Source organism: Mesitornis unicolor, unplaced genomic scaffold (genome assembly GCF_000695765.1).
Source record: "Mesitornis unicolor isolate BGI_N332 unplaced genomic scaffold, ASM69576v1 scaffold47289, whole genome shotgun sequence".
Lineage (NCBI taxonomy): Eukaryota > Metazoa > Chordata > Aves > Mesitornithiformes > Mesitornithidae > Mesitornis > Mesitornis unicolor.
Window position 1 is genome coordinate 9,217 of NW_010206107.1, and position 25,046 is coordinate 34,262.

The 25,046-nt window shown below is 46.7% G+C and overlaps 1 protein-coding gene across 1 annotated transcript in view; it reads left to right on the top strand.

The window, feature by feature from the left end:
• Nucleotides 1-23,012, top strand: part of PRPSAP1 (phosphoribosyl pyrophosphate synthetase-associated protein 1) — a 23,839-nt gene extending 827 nt beyond the window's left edge. The window contains exons 2-10 of the mRNA XM_010191637.1: nt 7,108-7,160; nt 8,826-8,892; nt 12,993-13,165; nt 13,578-13,693; nt 14,392-14,447; nt 15,020-15,165; nt 21,102-21,172; nt 21,839-21,985; nt 22,535-23,012. Coding sequence (XP_010189939.1) covers nt 7,108-7,160; nt 8,826-8,892; nt 12,993-13,165; nt 13,578-13,693; nt 14,392-14,447; nt 15,020-15,165; nt 21,102-21,172; nt 21,839-21,985; nt 22,535-22,693 — 988 coding nt within the window. The 3' untranslated portion in view covers nt 22,694-23,012. The remainder of the gene's footprint in view (nt 1-7,107; nt 7,161-8,825; nt 8,893-12,992; nt 13,166-13,577; nt 13,694-14,391; nt 14,448-15,019; nt 15,166-21,101; nt 21,173-21,838; nt 21,986-22,534) is intronic.
• Nucleotides 23,013-25,046: the final 2,034 nt, after the last annotated feature.

Consider the following 25,046-nt stretch of genomic DNA (forward strand, 5'->3'; position numbering starts at 1 on the left):
CTAGCTCTGAAATGAGGCTCTTGGTGCACACAGCAGCACCAAATTTCTTCCAGATGTTTTGTTTTGAATTAGCTTGGTTCAAACTAGGGTACCTGGTGCACAGGCACTCTTAGCCGAAGGCACTTTTCTAGGAAACAGGGATCTGCGTACTGAGGAGCTGTCATCCTAAAGTGGGATTTGGGTTTCCTTTCTGCTTCCTCTAAACTACAGTTCATAGGAAGCAGCTCCCAAAATCGAGGTGACACGGTGCTTGTTTGCCTGCCACAGCAGATGGCATCCTCACTGCCTGTTCCTGTCTTCAAGGGTGTGCTTAAATTAGAAACATTACTAAATACAGGTGTGCTACCACCTTAAACTGCAAGAACACTTTGCTGTTTGTCCAGCTAGCTCCACAAACAGCGTGTTCAATCCTTCACATGGATTATCTCCTCGAAGCTGACTTGGCTGTTTGGCTAGGATTGCTGGTGTTGATGGGATGTGTGTTGGATAGTAGCGATGAACCTCTCTGGGTGTGAAGCAGAGAGGGAAATCCCTGTGTTTGGGAGTGGAAAGGTTTAGGTTTTTTTTTGGTGTAGTTTTTGCTATATTTGGTTAGTTTCGTATCACTTTGCTTTTACTGATACAACTCTAAAAATAAAGTCTCTCTGTATAAAAAAGTAAGGTTTGCTGCAACAGATGGGCCATGACTTTACAAGGCTTGTCCTGTTGCGTCAATGCAGAACATAACAGGACATCCCCTGGGGACGGGCTCCAAGCTCTCAGGCCTGAAAGAGCAAATGGGCAATCTTTATTCTCTGCTCTTTGTCTTAAAAATAACTCACTTTTTTTGGAAGATGCAATGAGAAGAGACACAGAGCAGGCTTCCTCGGGCTGTGGCGCACACAGCTGGCTGCGTGATGGGCTGCTGTAACCCTCTGCATGGTTCTCAGTGATGCTCTGAGGGTGAATGACAGCAGGATCCAGAGAGTGGCCTCCTGGGTGTCCTTCACGAAATAAACTTTTAATAGAGGCAGTGTGAGCTTTTTGCCTTGGCTCTGACAATCAGCAAAGAAGTTGGATGCTCCGGTGGTGGAATGAGCACAACAGTGTGGGACAGCTGCTGAAACTAAGACTTAAAGACCTGTACCTTTATTGTATGTAAAATAGGAGTAGTGACCGCTCTGAAGCAGAGGAGTGTAAAGTGCCATACACAAAAGAGCAGCACCCTTCCTTGGAGGAGGGTGCAAAATCTGGAGCCATTTACTGTGGATTTGTCCACAGTAAAAAGTCTCCAAGTATCCCTGCGTATTTTCAGCCTCTGGTGCAGTGGTTTCGCACTGCCTTTCCTTGGGAGCTCGGGGGCTGTTTCACCACGTTTGTAATGCATCCCTTGTTTTTTAAGGTCGCAAAAGATGTGTGGCTGCTGGCTTTCGCTCTGTGTCACATCCCAGCCTGTGCTTTGCTGGGGAGGTCAGTTGTGCCTTTTAATAGCGGTGGAGCGGTCTTACAAGGGTGAGTCTGTCCTCTAATACTGTGCATTGTTTTTAAAGGTTTTTTTATGACCTTTAGTATAGGCAGTAAAAGAACTTTAAAACAACACACAGTATTAGGAGTAGGGCCCCTTGAGTCCATCCAGGCTCCGTAGGTATGATGTTAAAATCAATACTTGAGGAGTCCTGGCTGATCCTTTTTTAAAATCTCAAGCCTGGAGAGGAGTGGTGTGACACAGACTCCCAAAAGCTGCTCAGTCTCCTTGTTTCATCTAAGGCAAAACTTCCAGAGTTGCTTTCGATTCAGGCTCTGAGTGTGGCGTTCTGGCACGCTTCCTATCGTTACAATTTCCCATTGGACATTCTCCTGTGATGATAGGATGAGTGACTAAACGGTTTGTCTGACTTTTACTTTGAGTTTTCTGAGTTTTTGTTGATGTTAGCGTCTGCCAGGGAGAGGAAACGGTGCTGGCTTCTGAGAACCAAATACCTTTTGAAATTGTAAATAACAAAAGATGCTCCTTAGATTCAGGACCACTGAAACATAAATAAAACTGTGTGCTCACTTAGTTGAGAAGGATTTTTCTTAAAATTCTTTCCCACGTGGAAAAAACCTCCTGCTGTAATTAGGACACTTGGCACCTGATTACAAGCTGCATTTGCAGGAGAGAAAGATAATTTCTGTGACCAGTGCTGATCCCTAACGGGCCTTGTGTGCTGCTGGGGGAGGAAGGAGGGAGGTCTAGCAAGTCTTTTTAGTCTCTGAAGTCCAACAGATGCACCTAGATCTCTCTCTGACTGCGGTGTTTGGCACAGAGGGCACAAATCTTACATTCCAGTCCCTGCTCATGTGTTTGGGTTGGAGGGGATTGCTGATTGAAACTTGCTAATGCTTCCCCCGTGCTCCTGCAGGTCTGCGTTATCTAGGACGCGATACTATCGTACACTCGGTGCAGACTGTGGATGTGAGTATTCTAGATGTTCATTTGGTTTGCAGCAGGGAAAACGCTGGTGATCTAAAAATAAAACCAATGCCATAAGCCTAAATGATGTGGAGTAATGAGGAAAAGATGGAGCCTTGTGTTCTGATCTCTGCTCATAGGGAGCCCTCTACATGGCACTGAAACCAGGGTGATGCTTTCTGTGAATGCTTTGTTTTTGGAAGAGATGATGTGTTAGGACTCACAGCGACCTTCCTCAGCTGAAGGAAGGAGCATTTCCGATGGGATGGAGGAAGAGTAACGTGAGCCTTCCTCGTTTGGTTGTGGTGGCAAAAGACAGCACATGAGAAGATGGCACAGGGCAGCCGGATCTTGGTAACCTCATGTTGCTGCTCTCCCCCATCTCCAAACCCTGTTCACGGCTTCTGGAAAGAGCTCATGCAGTGCTGCAAGAGTAGAGGAGGTAGCAGCAACCTCCTCCATCTCGGAAGATGCAGCACTGTGGCAGGAGACGAAGATATACAGGGTGAAACCGCATTAAAGGATTTTAGCCAGGGGAAATGAACAAGCAAGTAAAAAGTAGTGCATTTGGGGAGGGTTACAGGCAAGAGACTGCACTGGAGCAGGGGCAGCAAAGTGTGTGGAGCAGTTGGACTCTGAGATTTTCTGTGTGACTTGGATGGAGCATGTAACACAGCCGAGGAGATTGGCTTTGTGCAAGAGCCTTCTGTGCTGGCCAGTGCCAGGTGTAGGGGAAGCTCCTTCACGAGGAGGAGACTGGTAGGAGTAGAGGAAAATCCACGTTGTGTTTACAGGTAGTTCAGCCCCATGGCTTTGGCGTGGCTGGAACAAGCGGTGCAAGTGCTGGGTGGCTTTGGGTACAAGTGGGAGATGAGCAGCAGGGACTGTTCTCCAACTCTCCAGTTGTGCTGGGTGGATGAGAGAGGTAAAGGGGGGCTCAGGTAGTTACAAGGATATTTTAACGAGGCTACTGCCTTGTATGCAGGAAGTTGCTGTTTCCTTTCCCTTTCCTTGTTTGTTCCTGGTGTGGGAGATTAGGAAATACACCACAGAGCTGCCACTGTGCTAGCCAGACCAGTTGACTGATCTTTATTTAAAGATTTGCTTAAGTTTGAAAAGCAATTCAGTGTCAGGCAGTGCTTTGCTTTGGCCATGGCCAAGCATGGAGCAGATCCTCTGCTGTCAGCTTGAGCTCTGTCTGGATTCTGCAGCGGTTTGTGGAGCCCACAGGTGTGGGAGAGTTGGGTGTTTGCAGAGCTGAGACCAGTGCACATGTTTGTGATGAAGAAGGTGATGCAGAAATAAAATCATGTCATAGCCAAGGCTTTCAGCACTGTGCCGATTTCTCTTCAGATTGAATGTTTCCTCTGTGAGCTGACTGGAAGCTTCCTTCACAGATAACTTTGCAAATGTCTTTTAGGTGCTTGTCACAGAGTGGGAGAAGGAAACGCAGCCTGGGCTGAGAGCCCTTCCCAGTGGTACTGAAACATGCTTTGATGGCGTGAAATACTGCAGATGAACTCTTGAATCCAGCTGAACATCGTGTCTCTCTTACTGACAGCCGTTTGCCCGGAGGGCCTGGTACAGTGCTTTTTGCCAGTCTGCAGAGGAGCATTTTGAAATGCAGTCTAATACAACCTCGTGGCATTTCCTAAAATACTGCAGTGTGTCAATTCCTCATTAAACTGTAGGTGACTTGTGGGCTGGTCACATTTAGGCTGTGAATTTGAGACAGATTTTTATAAACACTCTTGTATCCACAAGATATTGTAAATATTGTAAAATGAGCCTGACCATTCTCCAGTCTTAAACATTTCAGGATCGGCAAAGGCCCCCACCTCCCCATAACCAAATACAGCACCTATACTGCCGGGCTTGTGATGATGGAGCTCATTTTACTTGGGGATGCTTCCGCATAGAGAGGATTTAGGGAGAAAAGAGTTGGGAATGGAGGGGGAAAGGGAAAAGGCGACTGAAGGGGGTATTTATCTTTGAACCTTGATACAAATAGTTGCTCCCAGGCTGCCTGGTGGCTAAAGCTGTGCCCTGCCCTTGACTTCTGTGCAGATCTCCTTGGACACAAGTCCTGTGGAATTTGGTGCTTTTCAACAGGAGCTGCACAGTCCCCTCTTTAACAGCCTTGGCTAAGTCAAGGTTTTATGGGACTCCTTTGCTGGCTGAAGTCTCAGCTTACGCAAAGCCTTCGGGAAGGGATTTAGTGGCAGGTGTGCCCCTCAGGTGAACATACCTGAACAGCTTTGGTGGAGCTGCCTGTCCGTCTGCCCTGCCTGCAGCTCGTGGGACTGCAGAGCGCTGCGGGCAGGGTTGATGTGTGACTTTTATGGGCTGTTTTATCTCAGATCCATCCCATTGCCGCTCCTCTTGTTTACTGGCAGTCAGCAGTTGGAGCAGAAATGGGATTTATTGTCTGAGCAGAGCAATCCACTGCTGCTCGTTCCTTTGACTTGGCAGCTGCTGACTGCCTCTTGTGCTGCTGTCTGCGCCCAGGTTTGACAAGCTGAGCTGTTTGGGGTCCCTATTTCCACTGGGGAGCAACCTCGCCTTTCTGATTTCTTGTTTCAGCAGCACAGAAACTGCATTGCTGCTGTATGGTCTGAATAGGGGAGCACCAGGCTCGGGTTTCTTCTTGCCAGCTACGTCCTCACAGAGCATCACAAACCTCTGCTGTGTTTGTTCGCCACTGCTTAGCGTTGAAAGCGCCGTCTCTAAGGGTTGTTTTGCTGCAATGTGTCTGGCTGGGCTGGGTCTGAAGCCTTCTCTCCTGCCATGGCTGCAGGGTTTACTAAAGACACTTGCACAGTCTTGTTAATGAAGATTTTTTTTCCAATAGTGAGGTAGGAATGTGCTGTCTGCAGTGATGACAGGGTACACGTGCCTCCAAGGAGAGCTTGCAAAACTTGCCATGCAGTTATGGAGGAACAAATGTGAGTCATTAAACATTTCCCCACATGCACTGGTTTGTTGTGTGTGTGTGATTCTTGAGCTTGTTTTGACTTGGGTGCCTTGGCAGTGATTAGGCCAAAGCTTAGTGGTTGCAAACCCCTGACTGTCATCAGGAAAGGCAGCAGAATCCCATCTGCAAACTCACCTTTACTGCGTGTCTGTCCCTGGGGTCCCTGCATTGCCTTTGCTTGACCAGCTGCCAGCTCTCTTTTTTGAAGATACTGAAGATGCCTTTGTGTTGCAGCTGTGAGTTTTAACCCAGCGGAGCTGGTGAGAGGAGCCAAATTAGAGGTTTGAGTGTCTTGGTTGCTCTGGGCTGGACGATCCCTGGGTGATGCTGCAGTTGGTACCTGAGCTGGCCTGTTACAATCTCACACATATGATTCACGATGTGGGAGTTCCCTCACCAGCCCCAGCCATGGCCAAACGTGCTGCCAGACACGCAATCAGGAGCACGTGTGTGCCAAATACGTGCCTTGTAGCCAGCTAAGCAAATATATCACGTTGCATTCGAGTATCTGTTATTGCAGCTGTCCTGGGCATGCTTTCCAGGCCAGCTTCTAGCTGTGGGCTCATAGCTGGGTCCAGCAGTTGCTGGTGGACCAGGAACATGGCAGTGCAGGGCTGTCTCACTCCTTGACTTCTGAAAAATGAATCTTTGTGACAACTGAAGTGCAAGGCTGAGTCTGTGGCAAAGGAGATGGAGAGAAACTGACTGCTGCAGGCAGGAGAGCGGGGGAAATCCAGCAACAGATGCGGGCTCTATTTAGGGTTAGTTGATTTGCACAATTTTGGGGTGTGTCCAGGTAAATAGGGTATGCGTGCAGACAGGAAGCTACCACTGTAATTGATGTGTCGAACAAAGGTATTTTGCAGGCATAAACTGTTTCCTAATGCAGTGCATGGGCACAGCCACTGAGCAGACCCCAGACAAAAGGAGGGATTTGCCCAGTGCTCCATCCACCTGAGTTGCAGCCACACACCCCTCTCAGCTGAGGCTCATGGTTAAAGCACACGTGGCTCTAAACACTTACTAATGGATCACTTGTCAGTACAGTTAAATACGGAAGTGTCACCTGAGGGAAAACTCTGCCTTTTGGAGCCTTTTAAAATGCTCTTCGAAGTTAGTCTTTATTATATAAAAGAGATTTTTTTTTTTTTAAAAAAAGGGGGTGACTGTAATCTTTGTTGTGATCAGTGTTGTAGGTTTGACATTTGAGAAGAGGAAGGAGTAATTTGAAAAAAAAAATCAGAACTTTTTAAAAGTTAAAATCTCTTCAATCAGCTGGGTTATTTCAGAAGGAAGGTTTGCGAGGGAAAAAAGATGTGGGAGTCAAAGTGACTCATTTGCCAATAATCAAGTCTGAGTACATTGTTAATGTTCAGTTCCACAGCAGATCCACCTCAGATGGCCTTGCACAGGCCAAGCAAGTTGTTCTTTGCAGGAGACACTGTCTCTGGTTGATCATACGGACACTGGCTCTTCTAAGTGCAGTGTTGACCTGCTGCAGATCAGTGTGTCCTGGGGACCTCGGGGGCATGGAAACACCCAGGGAAGGGGAGGACGTGTAGTTCTGCAGCCTGGCTGGTGCACTCAGCTCGCTGTTAAGGAATGTGGTGGTCTGTTGGTGTGTAGTGGTTGGTCTGGTCTCTGCTTTGGATCATGAACTGTTGGGTTCTTCCATTTTTAATTTCATTTGTTTTCTCTCCAGGCGTCTCGGTGCTGAGCTGGGGAAATCTGTGGTGTACCAGGAAACCAATGGAGGTAAGAGAACTCTTTACTACTCGCAAACCTGTTTTCAGGTAATCTTAGAAATACTGGGTAGCTCCACTGGCCAAACCCATCTTCTAAAGTGATCCAGCTGTGACGTTACTGCTGCTCCTGACAGTGCTGAACCACTGCGTCTGACTTTGGACAAAGCAATTAAATGTGGTCCCTGTTATCTCGTTTGTCTAACTCATTTTGTCAGCTAACTCTCATCTAAAGGAGAGTCCTACCTTGAGAGTTAGCTGCTACATAATCTTACACGCTCTTGTGCTTAACAGAACGTCTCCCAAGTTTAAAATGAATGGTCTGCTTTCAAAGTCTGCTTTGCAAACTTTTAAATTATCCCCTTCTCCCAGCTCTCCCTGCCACGGGCAGCTTACAGCTGCCCCAGCAAGGACCTGTCCTCTTGCTTTAAAGAGTGCAACTTCAGGGCTGTGCTGAGGACCGTGCCTCTTGGAGCTTGCTTCCATGTCTGTAAATGTAGCAAGTGTCCGTTTTCAGGTGCTGGGCTAAAACACAAGGATATTGGCTAACAGTCATTTACTGTTTCAAGATCTGAGTTGCCTTATTTGCAAGAAAGACTAGAACCTGAGAGAGCTGATACAGGCGAGAGAAGGGGATGGAAACGGCGCTGGCTTGGCATGAGGGTTTTTGACAGTGCTGCCACTCTTACAGCCAGAGCGGGCCGAGCGATGTGTAAGCTGTTGTGGCTGTGTGGTTGTGGCTGTGTGCTGTGGCTGGGTTGGTTGTTGCGTTCATGCTGGTGAGAGCTCGCTGCCCTTTGGAGTTAGTTTTAAATCAGATTGCTTGCTACAAGGTCTGAAGCCATTCTTCATCGCTGCGCAGAAAATCAGTGCTTTCAGCAGAGTCCCTTAGGTTAATGGCAGTGCCCAGGCAATTCGACTTTGAATCTGGTAGCTGGGCAGATCTTTCTCTCATTTAGCCCTGCCCTCTAGTTCACAACTGTGTGGGAAATGAGTAGCTAAGATGGGTACCTCGGGAAACCTGATGTCATTGCTCTGGCTTTGCTGCTTTGGGGCTCGGCTTTTGCATTTGAACCTGGAACTGTAGGAATTGTGTTCAGCAGAGACCTAGGTTTCCAGCTTGTGTCAGTGTTGAAATGTCTCAACCTTGGTAGTGAAGCTGGAGGGTTCTCCCATTGAACTCTGTGCTGCTGGGGTTGCATTTGGCTATCCAGCCTGTACAGAGCTGCCCCCCTGGTAAGCTGCAAAAGAGCCAAGTTACCTTCTTAGTAAGTACTGAATGTGTTTCTGCTTTGGGTAGTTCATTGTTCACTAATGAATGTGGTATTGACAGCTTTCAGCACTCAGCATGGAGAAGTGAAAAGGATCTCTCATTGAGAGTTAGGTAATTGTCTTCTCCATGTAAGAGAACAGCCATTCAGCCTGGTTTTGCACTGTAAATACAACTCATTGGTTTGTTGTGCCAGCTCTTTACTTCCCTGGACCAGCCTTTGGAAAATCCACTAGTCTCAGCTGCATGTGTGTAGTGGGTGTATGTGCACACAGAGCAAAGCAAGTCCTCATCTGCCCTGGCCAGTGGGCAAAGTTGCTGCTAAAACTTGATGTGTTATCACTGTAAATGTGATGTAAACAAACATTTTTTGGAAACAAATCTGACTGTGTTTTCAATCCTCTCCAGAAACAAGAGTTGAAATCAAAGAGTCTGTCCGTGGACAGGATATCTTCATCATACAGACAATCCCCAGGTAAGGGACTTGTGGCTCAGTTTTACAGCTGTGAGATGCTTTGAGTTTCTGGTTCAGCAAACTGTTCAATAGGTTTGCTTTGTGTTAGCCAGTGTGATAACCACTCTCTTTCCAGTGTTGTCATTGCGTTTAAGATACCACATAGTGTTAAGCTGTTAAAATTCCCAGAGGATCGCTTACACCACAGCAGACTGAGAAGCTTCCCATCAAATAGCTTACATGTCACCTGAGGCAAGAACAAGTATGACTGATGGCTTCAAGTGAAGCATCCCTGGTCTGCGTGCTGGTGATTTCTGACTGGCATTTCCATTTCAAGATGTGTAATTTCCTCTGCCTTCCAATTACCAAGCAGCAGCGCCAGCAACAAACGGCAGCTGTTGGTTTTGTTATAGGCTGGGTTACTCTTCCCCTTTTACTGTAGTGATATGAAACTGAACTCAGGTGGAAACTTGTAGCTTCCCTCCTGTACTTTTATAGTTCTTACTGATGTTGGGCCTGTTCTTAACTGGGCCTGTTTGTTTTTTCTATTTTTATGCCATTCTAGCATTCGTGTAAGAGTAAAACAAAGTTCTGCAAGTAACCAAGGGCCTAGAAAACCAGCTGCTAACCCCAGCAGCCTGGCCCTTTGCTGGCTGAGGAAGAGTGTAGAGAGATCATATTGGTATGGAAAAGCTAGCAGAAGGTGGGAGGGAGACTGTATACAAATGATAACTGCAAGAAGACCAGCTATGAGCAGGGGAGGGGCTGGTTTAGAGATAAGGTATTGATAGCGTGCCTTTTGCACAGTTAGAGAAACAAGGATATTTCTGCGCTGATAGCTTTTTCCACATTACCAAATTCTGCTCAGATCTTGGAGATCGTAAGTACCAGAGCTCAAGCAGGTAGCAGAATACCCTTGAAACAGAATGTTTCCTTGCTTGTCAAAGAAATAGAGCCCAGTGAGAATTCAAGTGCATTTCCTTTTTGTAATGCTTGGCCTGTTATTAGAGAGGTCAGTAGGACTACAAGACCAGCTCGCTCACTCCTAGAGTTCCTCTTGCAGGCTGAGACATTTTCCTAGATTTCACCTCTCTCCAAAGAGATGGTCCAAGTGTTTCCTCCCTCAGGGAGCAACTAAATCTCTGCGAGATCAAAATCCACTGATGCAGGATTATGTTTCGGGTGAATAGTGCCATTCTGTTCTCCCTCCTGAGAGAGTTCTCTGAAATAACTTGTAACTGAGAGCTGTGTAAACATTAAACGGGTACGGTGTTCAGAGAGAGAGAACTAGCATTAGGGACAGCAGTAGTTTTGGGAGGGGAAAACCTCCCCCTGCTTTTGATTTGTTGATCCCCTTGTTTTTCCATAAACTGAATTCAATGTTATGGGGCAAGAAATTGATCCTTTTTAGCCAAAAAGTTCAAGACTCTCCAGGTGAGGAGCCACCATGGTGCAACTTAGTCACTTTTTATTCTTTAGCTGCAGCTGTGCCTTGCTGCATTGCTTGAGAGGACAGGTTCAAGGGCATCTCAATTTTGCAGTGGGTTTCAGGGAGCTTTCCAGGAGAGTAAAAACAACTGTGTTGAATAATCTGAGAGTATGACTTCTGCATTCAGTAGCTGTTTGAAAAGGAAACAGAATATTAGGATTTAATAGGAGAGGAGTAGAGGGGGGAAACAACCTTGTTTTGCTGCAGTGTGAATTTACAGTCTGCGTCTTAAAGGCACAGAGAGAGAACAGAAAGACCTGAATATTTGAAACAAGCTCCCTGTCCAAAAAGCATACAGCAGAACTAAAATAGTTGTAAAAACAGGTATCATCCAAGACTGTTGGTGTATGGACTAGCATTTGTATGAGGGGAAAACCAAACAACTCATGTGTAGACTGCAGAAGAACGAAAGAGTTGGTGATAAAGTGATGTACTAAAAGTGAAGGGAGTCTCTTAGTGCTGAGTGTTGGTCTCAGCCCCAAGAACAGGGATCTCCAGGGACGGCTCAAGCGGGGATGGGGAGCAGCGAGGGCGGCTCCAGGCTGCTGGAGGGGGTGGTAAGTAGGGCGTGGGGGACGGTTGAGCTGTAATGTCCTGGTAATGAGCTGACAGTCCCCGTGTGTGGTCTTGGCTCAGGCTCTCCAGCAGCAACTGCGAGCACAGCTTCAAGGCAGGGTGTGGGAGGGCAGCAGGGAGGCTGGGGTGCTCTCCTGAGTACCTGTTTTGGAGATGCTGTGGCTGGGCTTCTACCACAGATGTCCCCCCAGCCCACCCACCCTGGGCTCTGCTGGATGGACAGGCACATCTGCTTCTGCACAGTGCCTGTGCTGGCTGGTCTGCAGGAGCTTCCTGGAGTCCAGCGTGGGGTCCTGTGTGAATATTGAGAGGTGCTCCACCACCAGTAAATTCTCCATCCATGTGGCTAGCAGTGTCCCACGGCAGCACCAGGACTGCTGGTGCTTTTTGAAATCACTGGTAATCCTCTCTTCCAGGAGCAGTCTTATTCTCGGATCGGCTTTCCATGTGAATACATATATTAAAAAAAAATAATTTGAAAAATAATTATGAGAAATACTGAATTTCTTGGGTGACCTTTAGATAGGCTTAAGCTTGGCCACTTTGTCTTTATACAACACTGATAGTAGCATCTTCTCCTCCTGTGGCCCCACTGGCACAGCTAAAACACCGAAGGGAAGAAGCGGTTCTTTGTTTGCTCGTTGTCCTACATGGCAGGGGACTGTGTTTTATGTAATTCTTGGCTGGGCGCTTCAGAGCTATAACAAAGCTTTCCTGTGTGTACATGGCATTGTGCACGAGGGCTGGAGGGGCTGGGGGGAGAACAGAGACCCAGAGCCTTGCAAATGAAGAGGCACGAATGGAGGTTGATTTCTGAAGGAAGGGGGAGCAATGGAGAAATGATTGGAGGTTTGTCACGGGTCACACACAAACGGAGACTCAGGAATTGACATCTGGGAGCTCCTGGGGAGGCCATCCCCACAGTGAGGAAAATGGGTCTTCCAGTGACGCCTGGGTAACATCCAAACAGCTCTGCAGAGTTTTCAGCTGCTCTGTGCTGTTTATTCCTCTGGTGCTGCATGGAAATACGGCCCTGTCAGCTCCTGCTCCGTCACTGTGGGCTTCATGGCTGAGCCACCCCTGGCATTGTCCTCCTGGGGACCAGTCTAGGGAGATGGTGTGTCATTTGAGGCTGTCCATGCTGAAAACTCCCAGGCGGGGTTGTCTGTGCTGTGGGAGGGTTGCCTGTCCCTCTGTCTTCTCTGAAGTGCTTGTTCTTCAGTTTCAAAATAGTCTTGAGTCTGTTTCTGATAATGCAGGCAGTGTCTCTTGGTGTTGGTTTTAAGGAACTAAATAATTTGACTATTTTTTCCTTTCCCAAAACAAATTAAAATGCCGATTAATACATTCAGACATCATGGTGAAGCTAACTGAAAATAAGGGTTTACACGTATTCCTTGCTGTGGTCTATGGATCTCTTCTGCCTACATTGTTTTTTTATTTTGTTTTCTTTCAAGTAAAAGTCATTTGGTATTTACTCTGCTGTTGCTACCATCATCTCTAGATAAGTTAGATACTGTGGAGGTGCTGACCTCCACCAAAAGTGATGTGTCTGGACTTTGTACTGCTCCAGAATGCAGTATTTCTTAAGGTGGAAAAAATAACCTACCTCACAGTGTTAAAAATAAAAATACCATAATAAATCCAGTGTGGATGAGGTTGTGTTGGCTGTGTGTATGCTGCTGCTTTAGAAGACTCTTTTGTTTCAAAGTGCACTGTATGAAGTGACACTTGTTCCAGCATAAATGAAAAAAATTTTGTTGCTGTTGTGTTGATGAAGGGAAAATCATACACCTCATGTTAGAACAGAAAATCAAATTCCAGTCCACAGCTCTTGAGTGCTGGAGTCTTGTCCTGTGCACGTAACAGATGACTGTGATGTGCTGTGGTGTGATGGAAGGAGCTACACGGTTACATCTGGGACTTGAACACGTTAGCGCAAGATGTAGCATTATTTGCTTGAAAGTTTGGTGAAGAGAGGTATGGGTATAAAAGGAAAAGGAGTTGCACTGAAGAAACGCCTTCTAATATTTGGAATGGTTTTCATATCTCCTAGAGATGTGAACACTGCTGTCATGGAGCTGCTGATAATGGCGTATGCACTGAAGACGTCCTGTGCCAGGAACATCATTGGGGTCATCCCGTACTTCCCCTACAGCAAGCAGAGCAAAATGAGGAAGAGGGGCTCCATAGTCTGCAAGCTGCTGGCTTCGATGCTCGCCAAGGCAGGTGAGTGTCACAGGAGATGCAACATCAGAGGCTTGGACACTGCAGCGCATCCCAGAGGATGTCTCTCCTTCCGTTCTTCTGCTCGATGTGAGGACTTGCTGCCAAGCCCTGGAGCCGCTTTGGGGAAATTCGTTTTCTTCAGCTTAATTTTATTTCTTTGTAACTTGTACCTGGGGAAGTGGCCTAGAAGTGTCATGTTGAAATATGCTGTCAGCCCAGTGCTGTGACTTATTGTGTGCCTGTTTCTTAGTATGTCTTTGAATTGTTAACCTGTTCATGCTTACTTTATCACATGACATAATAGTCTGAGTAACAGCTAAAATAGTCTGGAAAATGGAGATATTTGAGGATCTCCAGCCATGTGGGAGTCATCTCAATGAATTATCTTTTTTTTTTTTTTTTTCTCCCTTAGGTTTAACACACATTATCACTATGGACCTTCATCAAAAGGAAATTCAGGGCTTCTTCAGCTTCCCAGTAGACAACCTGAGAGCATCCCCTTTCTTGCTCCAGTATATACAGGAAGAAGTGAGGTTACTCTAGTTCTGTATATATCAGCTCGTCTTAACTCAACGTGTTAGCAGCATTGGGCCTCTGCTTGCGCAGAGGTTGTGTTGTCAGGCTAGGTCAATCACTGTTCATTAATTCCTTCATAGGGGGTACCTACTGCATGTTTCTTAGGGAAGTGGGAAAATGCTATATTGTGTGATTGTAGCTGGATAGAAATTGAACTCTTGACCGTAAGCAGAAGATAAGCTTGCTCTCTCTATAGAGTTAGTACCTTTTGGTAGATTCTGTTTATGCCTCTGCCTCTAATCACCTTTTAAATCCTGTTAAACTGCCTCCCCTTGCCCTTTGTTCTGCCGTGGTTGTCTTGCCTGCTCTGAATTATTGATAGACTTTGTCATGGGCTGAGCAGAGGAATGCTGAGCACAGCAGGGCTGGGGAAGGGCATGGAGGTTTTTTCTTTTCCACATGCAAAAGACGATGATTTGTGCCCACATGGTGAGAGCAAGGCTTCCCCATGTGGGGAGAGCGGGCATGGGGTTCAGACCTTCCCCTGCAGACAGAAGTAACTGCAGCTGGTGCCTGCAGGGTAGGTTAAACATTGTGTTCCCACCTTTGCCTGTTTTGAAGGGGAGTGGGTGTAATTCTTCAGCCATGTATCAAATCAGTTACTCCCTAGCAAGAAGGTCTTTACTTAACTAACTTCTTATCGCATTCAGATTCCAGATTACAGAAACGCGGTTATTGTAGCCAAATCTCCTGATGCAGCTAAAAGGTAAATAGCTTCTTTACTAGCTGGTTAAAAGTAACTTGGAAAAGATCTGGGCTGATGGGAAGTACACCAGGAAAAATATGGGAGGGTTAGAAATGGAACAGCAATGTGGTCCATATATCCTTTGTGGCTGGAAATGGGATGGGCATCTGTAGTGGTGCAGATGGGCAGCTGAATTTTGCAGTCCCAACTCTGTTGAAGTAAACTCTGGCATTCCCTGCTGCTGCAGAGGTAGGTGGTTCACCTGGGGCTAGGATCAGACTTGCTGCATGAGTTTGAGCAGTGCCTGACCATCTCAGAAAGCGTTTAGCGTAGGGAGGAACACCAGGAGACCTCTGTGGTGGAGTCAGGGAGTAGAGTGGGCTTTGGGATATTAAGGAAGAATCAAAAGTCTCTTCCAGTAAAGTTTCTTGCTAGGGAACAGCCACAGCAGTGCAGCCATTGCTTGCCCGGTTGAACTTGATGATCTTAAAGGTCTTTTCTGACCAGATGATTCTGTGATCTGGGAGAGGCCTGCTGCACTGGGCTGTGAAGTTGCATCGACATACTCCTGACATGCTGTGGTTGTCCTGCAGGGCTCAGTCTTATGCAGAGAGACTACGGCTCGGACTAGCAGTCATCCACGGAGAGGCTCAGTGCACAGAGCAGGACATGGATGATGGACGTCACTCCCCGCCGATGGTCAAAAATGCCACTGTGCATCCTGGTCTGGAGCTGCCATGTAAGATTAAGCTTCTCTGCTTATTTTGGCAGGGGGGAAGAAAAGTTTGGTGGGAAATTGCTGTTGGTGTAGCTGTGTAGGTATAAACAACATAATGGCTGTTGGACCAGTGGAATTTTTCTCATGGAAATATCGCTATCAGCGAGCTGTAGGAGAGTGTACAGAGGAAGGTTTTTGTTTAAGTCTTTCTGGCCATGTAGAGAATGAGCGTCATTCCCCTTGGCTGTACCTGCTCAACAGTGTTGGACTGACAAACCTCTGCTAGAAGCAGTGCTTTTAAAGTGCCTGGCAGCAAAACTCATTAAGATACTGAAACAGAAAAGAAATGCAGAAGTGTAACTAGTGTGGGAATAGGCACTGAGACAAGCTGCTGGCCCCAGCATGGAGGAGAGGGCTGTCCTTTTTTCTTCCCCTGCTGCTGAAGCCACTGTTACTGCTGGAAAATTACATCTTTGGGGCCAGGAGATCATGTTCCAGTGTCTATTTTGACAAGGTTTTGAGGCTGAATAGGTGAATAGGTTCTCGGAGAGCATGTCCGAGCTTCTTCCTGTGTCATCAATTGATAAGCTGCTGGTTTGAGACCACAGAGCAAAGAAAAAAGGAAGAAGCCTGTCTTGTGGGAAATGCTGTCCTCTTAGGTTTGCTCGTATTCCTGCAACAGCAGCAGTCAAGCAACAACAGTACAATCAAAATCCATCTTCCTTTTGGGAGGATTTTAGCTTTCTAGGTAGATGGTGGTAGAACAGAAATTATGAGCACTGAAAACTGACCGTGGGAAAGAATTCATGTTGCTGGATGTGGTAAGGAGTTATCATGCAGCCAAACTTAATTATGCTGGCAGTGGCATGGGCTACTGATAAGCGTCTCCTATTGTCTTTTGAAGTTGAGGGAGAACTTTCAACCAGTTTGTGGGCAGCTGGGGGAGTGCAAGTAAGATTGCAGGTGGTTTACGTTACCCAACTCATCACTTATTATAATACAATCAGCTAAACTGCTTATGTTGCTGCTGAAACTCCTCCTGGGCCTTGGGGGACAGGTGGGGTTTGGCAATGAAGTCTGGGACTTCATCTTGATTGTCCCCCTTCTGACAAGGGGATTTTTTTCATGCTTTTCCAACAAAACAGGAATTTGCTTGCTCTACTCTTGGCCTTTTCCTTCCCATCCTACTCTGAAGAGGATGCTGTCCTCCAAAATACCACCAGCTGACATTTGTCTGCTACCAGGGCATTGATGTGACTGTATTTTTATTTCCAACCGTGTCACTTCAAGAAAGCTTAACCATGGCAGCTTGTGGTGCCGAAGGGCCCTGTAAATGGTAGCTCATACAGAAATGTGCCCTTGTCCAGTTTAGAAATTATTCCAGTGGCACATCATTGTCAGTCCTAAGCTAACCAAACACAAACTAATTTGCTGTACATCACCACATTCTTATTTTATCTCCCACTGAAACTCAGCGCTTGACCTTGCACTCCTACGTGCCTTGTGTAGAACAGTCTTGTGGCTTGGTAGCTTTCTGTCAGGGCTGTGATGTGGAGTGGGTTATGGGGTGGGCCTGTCCAGAACTCTCAACAGAAAGTTGCTTTTCTCTCCAGACTTCTAATCTTAATAGATACCTGGTTTTTAGTGAGCTGGGCTCTGTTACCAGAGGTGCTGAACACTGAGGTAATACCAGTCTGAATGCAGTCTGTAAAGTTCTAGTGCATCCTGGTTGTGTCGCAGTCTCTGACATGGAGCTGTGCTCTGCCAGAGGTGAAAGGGCAGCTAGGGTTAGGGATGGCCATGTCTGTACTGTGGGTCTGTACTTACTCTCTCTGCTACACCTCCTTTCTGGTCTGATTCAGTTGTTTGAAAAGTGTCTTCTCACCTCAAGTGACTCATCAGACAAAACCGTGATCAGCTCTTCCTGCTGTGCATAGCATCCAGCAACCCTGGGGTTGTAAGGTCTGATGGCAGAGTGAAGCAGGGCTCAGCTATGTCCCTGTGTCGTTGTTTGGGAAAGGTAGGACACACACTATTCACCTAGAGCTGTACGCTTCCTTACACCAAAACTGCCCAGAAAAACCTCTGATGGTTGAAACAGAACCAGTCTCCAGGTCTGCCTGGCTCAGTTACCCCTTACTGTCTGGGCAGTTAGAAAGTGGGGGTGCTCCTGGGGGTGTCTGGGGCTAACCATGGAGCATCCTGCTCAAGGCTACAACCAGATCCGTGTGGAGCATCCTGTCTTCCTTCCCTAGACTCTAGTCCAGAGTCCCCAGAAGTTGTGTTACAGCCAGAATAGAGGTGAAACCTGTGTTTTGGAGCAGCCTCAGAGCCCCACAGCAGTGATTTATGATTTATACAATTTTTTCTGGGCTTCCTAGTGAATTGGCTGGACTCCTGTGTCCTGGCATGCACCTTTTTTCTTTTTCTAGTAGACAGCAAGTGCCTTTAATTAATGAGTGCTATGCAGTGTGATTGCTTATTTATTGTCCTAATAGTGTGGCCTGATGCCATACTCTGATTTGGTGGCATATGGAGCCATAACAGAAAAATGCCAAAGGTGTCTCCAATTGCACTTCTTAAAGTGCAAAGCAATGGCTCATGTCACTCAAAACCAGAAATCGGAGCCTTTGAGACAGGATGTCACTCCGAGGTTATTCTCTTTGATTGTGTGCTCTTTGTGTCTCAAAGCTTGCAGCTGGCTCGGGGCTGTGCTTTAACAAATGCATGTGGACTCTTTGCATGTTTCCTCATCCTGGAGAAAAGGAGTGGAGCACCATCTGTTAAATCATTTCCGTGGCTTTGAAATTCAGTGCCTTATACAGATAGCTCATAGTCTGTTGCGTACCCAGAGCCCAGCAAACTGCCGTGAAGGAAGCGTTTGGGTGAAAAACCAGAGTGACAGTAGGTCTGTTCCTGCTTCCCCACCCCATCTCTTTCCTGTGCTTAGGCTGGGCTTGGCGATGTTTTCTGTCCTTCCAGGTTTATCTCTTCACAGATCAGTTTGTGCTTGAGCAATCCTTTGCTCGTAGACTCTGTTGTAAATGCAGCATTATTTTACTTGGCGATTATCACTTTAGTGCACACTGTCAGCTCCAAACACAATTTGTTTTAGCATTTCTTAACTCATTTTTGAGCGCTTGATTAAAGCAACAGGTTTGTGCACCTGTGAATGCTGTTTCTTCATGCCAGTGATATCTCATCTTTAATGTGTGGTACTTTGGCGTACATTCTTCACATCATGATGAAAGTGCAGGTTAGAGTGTTTGGCTGATGAACTTATTTCCCCACCACCCCTCAGTGTTTTTATATACTTGTTTTATAAAAATGGTGGTTAGTTTGTTTTTTTCTCTTTTTTTTTATTTTTTCCCCTCAGAAGCTACAGATACCCCAGTCATCTTTTCTGACTCTCCAGGAAAGAAACACAGCAGCTCTTTTAGCCGAAGCTCATACATAATCCATGGGGTTATGCTAGGCAGAAGTATATCTGTGGCTTACTTCTGTTGCCCTCTTTTGTCTACACACAAATAGAAGTTTTGTGTCTGGGTGGAATGTATGCTTTATTATTTGAATAATTTTTCAAGCCGCCTTCTTGTAGCAGTTCTGGCTTGCACGTCTTAATATGTCCCAAGATTTTGAAGAAAGAGAAACTCGCCACAATAACCCTTGTATAAGTTCTTATTACGTTGGAGCCATCAAAGTTCTCTTGCGATTTGATGTGGTTGTGGGTAGATCTTTGGCTTGCAATTTTTTTTTCTTTTCTTTGCAGAGGAAATTGAACACGAAAAAGGGAGAACATCTCTTTAGGATCCGGGTAGGTCTACGTATTGCCTACCATACTTTAAAAATAAAGCAAACTTGCAATACAGCATTTAAAAGCAGACAAGAGATGTGAAGCACTGCTCATGTAGCTGACTGCTGTGTTAGCCTTTGAGCATAGCAAGGAATGTGTCTGCTTCCTTTGTGGAATGGGAGGATACTGATTTGCTTGAAACTTCATGTGTTTGCCAGTAAAATAGTGCTGAATTTCAGCTTCCTAAGGTCTGTTCATCATTGCCTAGAAAAGAGTTTTCCCTAACCTGGCTGTTGTAAACAGAAATGATACTCATTTGTGGATGCCCACGAAGGATGGGCTGGCAGCCAGATGTAATCCTTTTGGTATTTCACAACTCCCACCAGGAGTTTTGTTACTGTCCAAGCTAGATAATAAACTAATAACTAATCTAAGCTGGTAGGTAGTGCCTGTAATTGAAATGTAAGGTCTGCTTTTCTTCTGTGATGCTTTATCCTAGTTCATTACAAGTACTCTTCCTTCTCATAAGAATATGTTCCCTTTAACATTTAGATGTGACTTTGCATTTGATAGGAGACAGAGAAATAACAATGCAAGGGAGACTGGGGGATCTGCGCTTTGAAGAGCAATTAACTGTTAAAAACAAGGTAGCTGTGAATTTAACTGCAAAACCTAGCAATGTAGCTTTGGTCAAAACAGAACTGTTGGACACCTTTTATACAGTTTTGTTAGGCTTATGGAAAACCAGTCTGGAGGGTATGTTCTGTGTGTGAAAACAGCTTTACACATCAGTGTTTAGAGCCGTGGTCCTTGTAATTGCACTTATCGCATCCCTCAGTGTGACTCACCCAGCTGTGCTTGCACTCTAAGCATTCCCAGGCACTGATGAGCTGTGAGGATAGCACTGGATCAGCCTGCTGTGCAGGATGGGGAGTTTCACATAGGACTTTTTTGACCCAGGAAGGCAGAAATCAATGTTCAGAAAACCTTTTAGATGGGTTTCCATATGGAAGTAGGTTATCTTAAAGGAGAAAAATCTTGCTGTCTCCAGGGTGTCCAAAACTGCTTGGCATTTGTGAAGTATCCATGGCCAGAATACTGGCAAGACCTGAGCTTACAAAAAGGAGGGGTACAAAGGGCCTCAGTAGTACACTTTGCTGCACTCCCTGTATAAAGCATAAAATCTGGGGTGGGGGGGAGGGTACAGGTGTGCCAGGTAAGTGTTACAAAATGCTGGATGTGCCTCTTTGCTTCAGTGGTCGGATCAGCCCAGGTTATCACCTACTGACAGCTGGATGCCCACTACTGTGTCCTTTCCGTGCTAGTTTTTGTACCACATTCACTGTAGAAACCAGCACCCTCCGGCAAGTAAAAGATTTGGCTTATGGACAGCAAGTCCCTGGCCAGCATCAGAGGCTGATTGCTGTTTGATGCGTTGTCTGTGAAGGCTGTGTTACATCTGGACACACTCGGTGCATCCTAGGTCATATCTCTGTTATTTTTTAATACTGCTGCTGGAAGTTTTTCAGGACTTTTCAGGATAAGGCCTGTTGCAGGTGTAGTTTTAGCATGAGCCGTGTCAGTGCAAAAGCAGAGCCAGAAGGGAGTGGAACCTTGTTTCCTGGTTCATCTCTTGACCATGTGTGAGATAGCACAGCTCCTCAATATATACTTTTACTTCTAATTGCTGCTTGTCCTGAGCTTGTAGGACTGAATTTGAACTGGATTTTGTCCTGCTCTTTCAGTTAATACACTTTTTAAAAGATTCACTAAACTTTGCTTCTGCAGACTTCCTTAAGCTTTCTTTGCTTGAGCAGGTATTATTAAGGTCCTTACACTCTCTGAAAGATCCTTGTGTGTTCGATGTGAGCAAAAGCAAGCAAGCTGCAGTGTGAGTCTCAAATCCTTCAGATGAATTAGTGAGTCCAGCAGGTGAAACATTTCATGTTTATTATTCCCAGTCATGAGACACCCTCTTTTTCAAGTCCTGTTCTGGAGCACAGAGGAAGTCACTGACATTTCCCATAAACTAGGTAATGTAAAGCACGTGTCTCTATCTGTGCAACAATAAAAGACAGTTAAGGACTGAGCCTCTTGTGTGGTGGAGCTATTGCAGTTTGATGCAAGGCTAACTGACCTGGGCTTTATTTTTCACCTTCTTTAGTGATGATGGCCAAGGAGAAGCCGCCAATAACTGTGGTTGGAGACGTTGGAGGAAGGATTGCCATCATTGTGGTATGAGTCTGATGGGGGGCACTTTCTCCCAGTATCTTTTCTTGAGCTGCTTTATCCCAGAGGGTAGGAGGGACGTGATTGTTATCACTGTTTTCTCCAGTTTTGCTGGTGGCTTTGGTTATTTCGGCTTTCTGTTGAAAACCCTTTGTACTTCAGTGCTTTAAGCCCTGAAACTTTCTTGCTGCCTTCAATCTACAAATGTCAGATGTTTGCAAATACCTAACAAATCCAGGACACGCAGAGAAATCTCCTGAAGCATTTGAAAAAACACCAATCAACCAACCAAAAAGAACTTGCTGAGCTTCTTATAGTTGCTGTGCCATGCTGCACTGTAAGTAATCAACGTGCAGCTCCTATCACCATGAAAAAACCCACCTTGCTGAAGTTAAGCTCTGTTTGAATATGTGCACATGCAGGGACTAATTTTGTTTTCAAGACAGTAGTTTTTTTGCACACTAGCAAAAGGGTCTGTAAATTAGGGAAGTGGTGTTCACAGATATAAGTTGTGCACGTGGCTGTTCTTGCGTCTCAACAGCAGCCGAAGTAGCCAGGGATTATTTTTTTTCAGCTGTGTGCATGGCCAAAGCTGCAGTACCTTGCAGATCCACTCCTGCCCTGCAGGCATGGTAAACTTCTGATTTTGATGCTATTTCTGTTTCTTCTCAGGATGATATCATCGATGATGTGGAAAGCTTTGTAGCTGCTGCAGAGATCCTGAAAGAACGCGGAGCCTACAAGATTTTTGTGATGGCCACTCATGGGCTCCTGTCTGCAGATGCCCCCCGTCTCATAGAGGAATCCTCCATCGATGAGGTGCGTCTGCTTTCTGAACTGTGGAGGAAGGCTGACTTTAGTGTGTGATTAATAGTTGTTCAGACCAGATCTGCCTCTCTGGGTGTATCTGTATCTGTCCCTAATGCACAGATACTGGTTATCTCTGTCTGGATGCTTCTTTCCCCTACCACAGCTGGGTGTGTGTAACCGCTTTCCCACTGTACAGACCTTTTGCCTGTCCCTCTCCCCCAGCTGATACTGGCCTGTTGGGTGCATGAAGAGGATAAGATCTCAAACCTCACCCTTAGTAACAAACATGTCAGATCCTGTGATCTAAAAGGACCTGTCGGCCTGTGCAGAGCTGGCTGTTGTAGAGTGCTGGTTATGCCAGTACTCTCAACAAATTGTCATGTAGGGAACACCATTTATTTTAATCTTTTTTCAAACATACAAGGATTTCTCCCCCAACTGTGAACCAGCAGGTACACACTACTTGTGGAGTTAATCTAGGACAGCTGCTCAGTAAGATTGGCACAACGACAGTATCAGCGGCACAACTAATGGTCTTTTTTTTCTGGCACTCCATAGGTGGTAGTAACCAACACAGTTCCTCACGAGGTACAGAAGCTGCAGTGCCCCAAGATAAAGACTGTGGATATCAGTTTGATCCTCTCTGAAGCCATCCGACGAATCCACAATGGCGAGTCCATGGCGTACCTCTTTCGCAACATCACCGTTGATGACTAGACCCGGTGGTCTCTCTGTCCTGGCTTCCACAAGAGAAAGAAATATGCATGAAAAGGCAATACCATAAATTATAGGCATAACACAACTGTTTATTCTTGTAGGAGGGTGAAAGTTTTCAGGGTCTTGAGCCATGAGATCTAATAGAAAAAAAATCAACCTGACCAGCACTTTACAGGTGAATAGAAGAGGCCACTGGCAACAGGGAGGGTTGCATCTTAATTGAGAGAGATGGAGAAATGAGATGGTGTTGAATTTTTAAGTTCCTTTAATTTTTTTTTTAGTGTGTTATCCCTTGCCCTGTAGGGGAGGGAAAGAAAAGCAAAAAAGAAGGAGCTGTCAGCTTGTGAGAAGGGAATAGAGACGGCTCACTGCTGCATGTGGGCAGTGAGAGGAGACAGCTTTTGGGTGTCTGGTTCTGACTGTGACTTGCCTGAGAGCACAGGAGGGAGTGCTTCACTCTGGCACTTGGGCTGGGCTGCTTGCTGCTGCCAGAGCTGATCCACAGAGCAGCCCTTTGCCAGTTGAGGAGCCTATCACCTCTTGCACAGCGGAGCAAGGACTTTCATCAAAACTAAGTTAGCAGAACATCCAGAAAGGGCAGCTTAGGGCAACCTGTTCACAGGGCTGCTTGCATCCTTGTGTCAGGGTGCTGGGAACAAGCTCACGTGTGTCTCCCAGCAGGGCAAGGGATGCTTAGTAATGTGCTGGCCTTTTCATTTTGCAAGCCTTGGATCATTAGTGTTCTTCAGTGGGAAGTCACACGAAGGTCTGCCTCCTCACTTGAACACTTGTCTGCACTGCAAAACCAGGCACAGTTTCTGGAGTTGCCTGGGACTGATGAGTTGAGGCAGAGTCTCATGGGGAAGGAGACTTGGAACATTATCTGCCTCTAATGCAGCTGTGCTCTCCAAAACACTAACACTGACCTGCAATAAAAAACATAGGATTTTTCATTTTTGGTGCTTCTTGTGAACACTGCGCCCTCTGAACAGCTGCTGCATCTCTACCATGGGGCTGTTGCTGTAACCAGACTCACTTGGCAGCTTGCAGCCTTTTTCCACAGGGAAGTAGGGCATGCTGCTTGCTTCTTTCTTGAGTGACAGTCATCCTTGGCTGGGGGGGACACTTGAGAAAGCAGCACTGGCTGCTTGTGAAGGGCTTTGTCTCCAGGATGATATAAGAATGATCTTATTCCTTGTTGAGGCAGACAAACATATTCCAGTAAAACTTATTCCACCTGTACTGCGGCATCTTGGCCTGGTGCTGTACCACAGCACTGTGTTGTATCACTGAACGGATGGGCTGAAGTGGGTGGAGTCCTTGCTGATGCCTGGGTGCTGCCTTGTTCTGAGCTATGCTCTTTCAGTGTTAAAATATGAGGGGTGTTGCTCTTCTCTCTCCTTCAGACTGCTTGTCAGACCTGCCAGGAGCAAGGTCAGGGCTTCTGGAGTGCCATTACTCTGTTCAGGCTTGCTTTTACAGGGGTGTATTGGGTAGAAACCATGGAGCCACAGCACCGGTGAGCAGAGGACTGTGCTGACATCCCTTGGGTTGTACTGGGGACCACAGCCTGAGTTATGCTCTGGCCTCACTTCAAACCTTACCTGACTGTAAGCCAAAAGCAGTTGGCTAAACTGAAGCTGGGAGATGTTCCTGTCTCAATAGTCTTAATTGCTTTTGATTGATATGCTGTCTTCACTGGGCTCCTAATGGTCAGAGGGAGATGGGGGATTGGGAAAAGGGTGCGCTAGGATGCGGCATGTGCCTGGCCTGGCCAGGATTGGACTGACATCGTCATCACATCAGCACTGGATCTGATCTCTCATTTTCCCTTCTGCCCTCAGAGTCCCCCCCTTGCTGTTGCTGTACCCCGATGCTGATGTGCTCTTTGTGATGAGAGGTGGCTCTGTGTCACTTCAGGGCTCTTGCAGCTTTTCCTGCCAGACCCAAGCACTTGCTAGAAAACTTGCCCGGTCCCTGGGCCGTGCAGGCGGTGCGTCACGATGCGGACGTCACCGCGAGGTGTGACGTGGTACAGGCGGCAGCGGCGTCCCCAGGGCGGTGGGGCCCGGGGCGGCGCGTCGCTTAGCAACGGGAGACGCCACGCTGCTTTCCCTGTGAGCGCGACACCTGGGCAGCGGGCTCGGCCAATGGGCGGCAGGGAGAGGCGAGCAGCGGCCAATGAGGACAGGGGCGGAGCCGACACAGCCTGCAGAACGCCCCGCCCTCGGCGCGAGAAGCTGCCGCACGCCCCTTCGGGTGTGGGTTGATCTGCCCTGTGCTGAGAGGAGAAGGAGGAAGAGGAGGTCGTGGAGCTGAAGAAGAGAGAGGAATCGAGGAGCATCTCCAAGGT